Below are 8154 nucleotides of genomic sequence, written 5' to 3'. Positions count from 1 at the left end.
TATATTTTGAGATGATAATATTTTATTTTGCAATAATTATGTAGAATATTGAAACAAATATTACTACATTAAATTACAATGCTTTGTTACTTTTTATTCCACAGAGGTTATAATTAATAATGTTACAGAATAAAATAAAATACACATTTAATTTTATCATTTTCTTCTCATTATATACATGAAGAAAGGAAATGATGTGTAAACACATTCAAGTATGTATGTTATTATATTTACATATTTACTGACAAAACGTTAACCCAGCAATTACAATAATGCTGATATTTTTACAATTAAATCCTTGTATTATTTCTTTTAATTAACAAACAGTTAAGGAAACACCACTACCAAAGTATATCAGATAAAGAATTCTGCTTTTCACCCAAGTAATTGATATTGATCCAAGATTAATTCTCTCTCCTCTTTGATACACACAAAATTAGGCACTTCCCCTTACTATATTTTACTATATCATTTATGAATCATCATGATTTCTGTAGATTTAGATGAGATAAACTGAACAATAAATCTTTCACATCCAAATCAACCTGTAAAAACATAATTCAAAAAATTATTTTATATCAGCAATATAATAAAAATTATTCTGTGAAAGTTAACAAAATTTGCTACCATTATAAATAATGAGCAATTATTTATTGTGACATTGTCACAATGCTCAGCTGCAATTTTCAATCACATTTTTTAAATTTATTTAATTTAAAATATATGCTCTCCACCTCAAATTAATAGTGTCTTGCCCCTGTACACCATACTTTTCCTGTTAGCAATGGAAATATTCTGTTATATGAAAATATCTTAGTTTGTAGATAAACTTACTATGTAGAAAAAATAAAAATAAGTGTAATTAAAAATGCTAAAATTGGTCCAATCTAATTTTTGCATTTGACAGTAATATAAATTGCCCAGTGTTGATTAAGTGTCACTTCATTGTGCCAGTATACCAAATAATAATAATAATAATAATAACTGCTAAAATTCTGGTTATCAAGCAGATTATTTAATCAGAAATGTTTTTGACTATGTCTTTTGTCATCTTCAGTCTACAGAATAATTTATTCCATTTATTTATTCTGTAAACTGACGATGACCAAAGATATGGCTGAGCATGTTTCTAATTAAATAATTGTTTTGTAATCAGAATATTAGAAGTTGTTTATCATTATTATAAAAATTATTTATTAACTTGTTTAATTATATTATTTAATACATTATTATATGCAGTACTGTCTAACAACAGTTATAGTATAACTGAAGTAAGAAATGCCAGTAATTAAAGCTACTGTACTGTGAGAAAGTAACAAGTAAACTAAAGTTTAAATAGATTGATAATAATTGCACATTATCATACACATATTGAGGCTAACAACCCAAAAATACAACTTAAAAATTTCTATTTATCTGAGGGATCATCCATAAATTATATAACACTTTTTATACTTTTCAACTACTATCGCACCCCTATAATACTGTCACATATACCCACCCCAAAATTACATATACACATCCTTGATCAACCATCTTAATTGTTATGTTTAATACCCTGTGCTGTGTAATAAGAGTGATACACAGCACAGGATACTAAAGATTACATTATTTCATTAATTATATATATAATGTATAATATAAAGCAGTGACATATTCTCTATGCAAAAGTTCAAAACCAAAATGAATTACAGTCAAACCTGTTTTTATGCGGGGGATAGGGATTGATGTGCAGAAGAATAACTTCTCCATGACAGACTGTATTGTTGTACTGTTTTTAAATCAGTGCCAATGAACTAAAATTTTTTTCTAACTAATCACATTATAAAATATAAAATTTTGAGGTACAGTTTAATTTTAAAATTCAAATCTGGAAGTTTTTTAGTTGAAATTTGACAACCAATCAAACATATACTTTCAACTTCTAAATGTTAAATGGGCAGAAAGCCAACAAAATCTGTTAGAAATTGTTTGACTGATGATAGTAAATAAGAAACAAAATTTCAATATTAAATTATTAATTTAGTCTTATTAATATTATTATAAAATTACAAATATAGTTTCTTTTGAATTAAAAATTTTTTTTAGTTTTGTGTTCATTTTTTTGGCAAACTACACAATGAAAATTATAGTCAAATCTGAGAAGCTGTCATCATTTGGCAAAAAAACTACAGGTAGCTTAATCAGAACATATTTAACAAACACTACCAATCAATTTAAAGATTCTAGCATTACATAACATTTTTAGAAATATCCCACATTCTTGTAATGCATCATAATGATTACCTGCATAGCCACCCCACCACATCTACATTATGTAATTTATGGAAGTTCCCCGAAAACAACAAACGAGATTTTATAATCTTATTTTATGTTTTAAGACAGGCCAATTCTATAACATTGGATGATGATAATATACATGAAATTACAATAAGCAGTTATACTACATTATGGATTAATTTTGTAAAATATCAACTGAAATAAAACAGGTATTTCTTTATAAAACATGTTTTTTCTATATTATTACATAATTTATAATATCCTTCCTATTCAATGAAGTTTTTACAGTTATTCAAGGACTAAGAAATAGACTTCTGATAATTATCACTGAGTTCAGCATTAACACAAAACTTTCCTTTATATCGCAAGTACTTTCGATGAAATTAAGCTCGTCGTCTTCAGGCAAAAAAAAACAACAAATTCGAAGAAATGACACGTGCAGAGTGTTCCAAATAGAGAACGGAAGATTTTCTTCGGCAATTTTTAAAAAACTTTTTAACGTTCGGTAATTCCGCTGAACTCAGCAATAATTATCAGAAGTCTATACAATTTGGGCATGAGTTTCTTATTTATCTCTTACTATGACTAAGAAATAACTTACTTCTTCTCTTGTCTGATGATAGTGCAGACGACTGGAAAATGAGTTAAGCAAATCCACTTCGGCAGACTTTCCAGATCTTTGTAGATATATTTGCATCATATCTATAACCTAAAATGAATATATTTTAACAAAAAAATCATTTCAATTACTAAGTCTATATCAAAATAAAGTATTAGAATGCATTAAAGGATTTTGAAAGGTTTAATAATGTGATATTTAATAGCTAAATTTCTAAAAATAAAAATAAAATAAATTAAGAAAGATTAAAATTACCAATCTATTTGACTAGATAGACAAATGTAGCCAAGTTATTTCTCATGTGGCAAGTTTAGTGAAATTCGTCCACAAAGTCAACAAGATGGCTACTCTATTGTAAGTATTGTCATGTATTTTCATTCAAGTATTTGCTGAATTTGTGCCAGTAGCTTAAAAATATGAATTTATCCTCGAAAATAACAGTGTTAAATTGAGAACTGCTTAATTGAAGTCTTACTATAATCAATTTTTGAAGCTAGATATTGTACAATCATAGCAGAATTGTCTAGCTGTACTCAAATGTCACTAATATTGTGAAACATATCACAATTTCACCGATGTTCCTAAAGTCAATACAAAATATGTATATTTTGGGAAATTTTTGAAATTTCTCATACATGCATTCTAGCAACCAGCAAATCATATACTATTTTTTCTGAGTTTTATTTTAAAAATTCAAAATTAGCACATCTTATATCATATCCAAATTTGTAGTAAACAAATCTCAATCAATTTCTTTAATTCAAATTAAAGAAAATAATCAAGTGCATTTTACCAATAAAATCTGTTAATAAAAATTTAATATTCAAAAAAAAAATTACTTTGTTAACAAAGAAAACTGCAAATAAATTTAAAGCAAGATTATTTTATTAACTAAAAATATTTTTTATTAATGTTTACTAGTTTTTATGATTTACTTTTCTTTCATAAAATTTATCCTCAGCTAAAGCAGTAAACTCAATATTCAAACTACAAATATTGAAATTGTTTATTTGAATACTATTCAAATACAGGAAATCAATTAGAAAAATTCTGTTTTCTTGGAATTTTTTGAGAAAAAAATATTCTTTACAGTATAAGATGAATTTGGCTTATGAGACACATCCTAATTTTAATATAAATAAAATAAATTACAGGTAACCCCCAGATAACACGGCACTTCTATAGTACAGATTCACTCTAACATGGTTTGAGAATTGGGACCATCCCCGTATAACACAGTACTTTTATAGCACGAATTCACTCTGACATGGTTTGAGAATTGGGTAAAACCCTCATAAAACATGAAATGTAATAAAAACTATTAAAAGCGAACTTTATCTAATTTGAAAATAGGGAAATCCCTGTTCAATAAACGTGATAAAGCTTTTAAGTGTGAAAGATACCTCATTTGACATTTTTCGTACTATCGGACTTTCATGTATAATTTTCATGAACTATTAGTACTTAAGTACAGTATGTAAATTTTCTTTTCCCGCCTTCTGTCGATACACGTGGTCCTTATCAAAACTTCTTTCAGTGTTGCCAGATGTTTTTGTATATTCAGTTTCTAGTGTTGCCGCTTCTGCTTTTAGTGTTGCCAGATGTTTTTCCCTTATTCCATACTTTCTTTATTCCGTCACCGGTTTTTAAGCATTGAACCGTTGGGACTGTTACATAGATTAAAAATTTTTGGTTAATAGTGCTTAGTGATGATGACGAAAACATTGTTTAATTTATATTAATACGTATCACTTCTTAAGAAAATTTTAATAAAGATATTTATCTTAATTATGAAAATATAATAGCATGTTTTTTAATTTTTGGAACCTAACCCCCTTTTTCATACTAGTTCTTTGTTTCATGTAACACAAATTCGCATAACACAGCAATTTTTTTTGGGATGTAGCTCCCGTGTTATATACGGGGATTACCTGTATTTTAAATCAATGATAAAAATTTAAGCATTTTTATATTAATTTAACAAACCTGCAAAACTTCTTTTTTCAATTGACTAGATGAATACTGTGTATCAATCTGTAATAATTTTAATTTTGACTGGGCAAGATGAAGTGGTGTTCGACCTGAATTATCCAAAGCACTCACATCAGTTCCTAAAGTAAAAAATTTCAAAATTCATAAATTTAACTAATTTATGTATTGATTTAATAGTGTATACACATTTTTTACTAGAAAAAGTATATATATTCATAAATGTTTGTTGTATGTTTTTCAGGTATCCAAAACAGCTTGTGTGGGTTTTTTTAAGACAAAATTAAAATCTCATTAAAATAAAACAAAAATATTTTTATCCTCATTCAATTTCTTTTGTAATTCCTCTTTATTGTTGGCTATGCACATGGTTGACAAGAAAAGGTAAAAAATCAAATGGTGAGAGGTCTGGTAAACATGGTGAGTAAAGTAAAATTTTTCACAAAGACTATGGAGCTTTTCCCAATCACACTTGAAGTGTGAAATTTTGCATTATCTTGAAGAAACACAATACCTTTGTGATTAACTCTTGTTGTTTTTGGAAAAGCTTCTCATACACAGGTTGCAGCTGAGCAGAGTAAACTTCTCCTGTGATTGTTTGGCTTGAGGGTAAGAGTTCAATGAACAGTATTTATTATATTCCATCAAACACAATAACAAAATCATCTGCTGAAGTGCAGGTTTTGACATGGAAGATACAGGTTCCCCAGAAGATAGCCAATAATAAGATCACTTAGTGTTGCAGTACATAATCTATTTTTCATTGAACACCAGTAGTTTGTCCAAAAACAGCTTGATCTTATGATGAGAAAGAAGAGATAAACAAACTGAAATCTCTAGAATTTGTTTTCTACTGTGAGTTCATATAGAATCTATTTGCTTAATTTATATACTTTTCTCAATGAAGATAAATGGTTTTATCACTTATACCAAATCTGCCTGCAAGCTGTCCTCTTGTCAGACTCAAATTTGATTCAAAAGCATTCTTTAATTTGTCATCAATGGCTGATTTTCTTCCTTTTTTGAAGTGCATCTTTAAGAGAGACCTCATTTGATGCAAATTTTTTGTATCATTTTTGAGCCAGGCATTCACTAACCATCCCTTCTCTGAATTTCTGGAAGCTTATTCAGCATTTGTCTAAAGTTTAAATTCATAAAGTAAACATGCTCAAATAACTGTATTTGAGCTAACATTTTGACATCTGTTTTCATATTTATTGTAAACAACTATACAGAGAAAATTTTTTAAATTTCTGTGAAAGTAAATTTAGAATGGAAATAACAATAACATGCCATCAATAAGGAATACTACATAATGTTCAAACTAGTAATTTTATAAAACCACACAAATCTTTTTGGTTAGCTGATATTGTAATTAATTCATCTTATGTATTTTTTTATAACAACATATTTTAATACTTGTTTTTATGCTTAAATCACTCAAATTATTAATTTATAGTCAGATGATTTAACCATAAATTAACAAAAATTAATCATTAAAAATGTATAAAAAATAAAATATAAAATCAATTATTAAAACCAATGGGATCGGTGGTAATATTAACACACTAAAAATAAAAAATTTTTAGTTAAATAACAAGTAAAAATTATACTCTTTCCATTTCCGACTTCGAGGAAATGGAAGTCGGAAGTCCATTTCCTCGAAGTCGGAAATGGAAAGAGTATAATTTTTACTTGTTATTTAACTAAAAATTTTTTATTTTTAGTGTGTAAATAAAATGCTTTTTCAATTTGTTGAATTAACAACAGTTTTAATCAGAAAAATTCTATAATTATTTTAAACCATGTCAAATCCTGGAAAAACTAAATTAAAATAAAATATATTTAAAAAACTATTTACCTGATTTCAAAAGAAGCGTGACCATTTGTATATTGCTTGTACAAGCAGCTGGAAAAATAAACAAATTATAAGAATATATTGCATATAAATATTTGTTATATTAGTTGTTAAAAAAAATTTTTTTTTTTCAATAATTCTCTTTATAAGCAGTAATCTCAATACAGCCATTTTTCTTCTTTTCATTTTTAATATTTAAAAATGAGAAAGCAATTTAGTAATTTGCTTTAGACTTGGTATATTTCTGAAATTACAAAGTGTATTTAATTCAAAACTAAAAACTTTAAAAATTATAATAATTTTAAATCTATATTATTATAACCTACAGATATTTATTTCAAGATAAAAAAAATTTACATAAATATTTCTAATTTGTATTTTTCCTACCATTTTGTCAGAAACAAATTTTATTTTACTCGATATGTTAGTGAGTTAAAAAATGTTAATAATAATTTTTATCATATAAGTTTTTGTAAAAAATCATTAATTAAAATGGAATATTCATAAGTTTTCTGAAAGATGGAAGTTTCTTATATCACATACAATAATCAACAAAGTTTGTATATTAGTTAACCACATAAGATATAAATTAATTTAATTAAAAAAAATTTAATTTACCTAAATGAAGAGGTGTATTTCCAACAACATCTTTCTGATTAGGATTGGCACCCCTATCAAGAAGGACCATAGCTGCAAATTTAAGACCATCAATTAATTATATTATTTTTAATTATATATTCATAAATGCACTTTAACAAAATTAACTGTAATAATCTCAAATTTCATATATTATATATTTTAATATTAAAAAATTTATAATTCTATTAAAAATGCAATTTATAAAGTTATAATTTTATAATTAATCATATAATATATAATCATAATTAATAGAATTATTACTTCTAAAAAGTAAAAAAAAATACAAAATTAATGAATATGACAACCTTCTAATAATAATTGAATACTTAATAACAATTTAGAATAAACTGAATAAGTCAAAAGTTAAAACTGGCTAAAACTGCCGAAGAGTTAACTGTAATTATTAAAGAATTTTACTAACAAATATTTTCCTTTTTTTAAATAAATAGCAATTGATTGTATGAGAATATAATTCATATGTATTTGCATAAGAATTTCATATTCTAATGAACTACAGAACTATTATTATAGCAATTTTGCTGTGAAAATTTTTTTTATATTCATATAAAAGTAATGCTGCATTAAAATCATATTATTATTAAGTCATAAAAAAAATGTAAAATAATAAACCTTCAAAACTGCAAATAGTTTAATTTTGAGAGTAGAGATGAATTTTATATAAAATTATAAATGCTAATAACAAGTAAAATCTTTAAGTCTGGCTCCACTCAAGTTATGACACATGACCCCTTTTTACCTTCCCACTCCT

At 25.8% G+C, this 8154-nt stretch overlaps 1 protein-coding gene across 1 annotated transcript in view; it reads right to left on the bottom strand.

The window, feature by feature from the left end:
* LOC136971387 (ankyrin repeat domain-containing protein 54-like) overlaps nt 1-8154 on the bottom strand; it is a 41676-nt gene continuing 33522 nt past the window's right edge. The window contains exons 5-9 of the mRNA XM_067265830.1: nt 7365-7436; nt 6750-6797; nt 4886-5010; nt 2882-2989; nt 1-545 (exon numbers count right to left, since the gene is read on the bottom strand). Of these exons, the coding sequence (XP_067121931.1) occupies nt 483-545; nt 2882-2989; nt 4886-5010; nt 6750-6797; nt 7365-7436 (416 nt within the window). The 3' untranslated portion in view covers nt 1-482. The remainder of the gene's footprint in view (nt 546-2881; nt 2990-4885; nt 5011-6749; nt 6798-7364; nt 7437-8154) is intronic.

Source organism: Centruroides vittatus, unplaced genomic scaffold (genome assembly GCF_030686945.1).
Source record: "Centruroides vittatus isolate TY-2023 unplaced genomic scaffold, ASM3068694v2 contig_250, whole genome shotgun sequence".
Lineage (NCBI taxonomy): Eukaryota > Metazoa > Arthropoda > Arachnida > Scorpiones > Buthidae > Centruroides > Centruroides vittatus.
The sequence above is the reverse complement of the archived record's forward strand: the minus strand, read 5'-3'. Positions and strand labels throughout refer to the sequence as shown.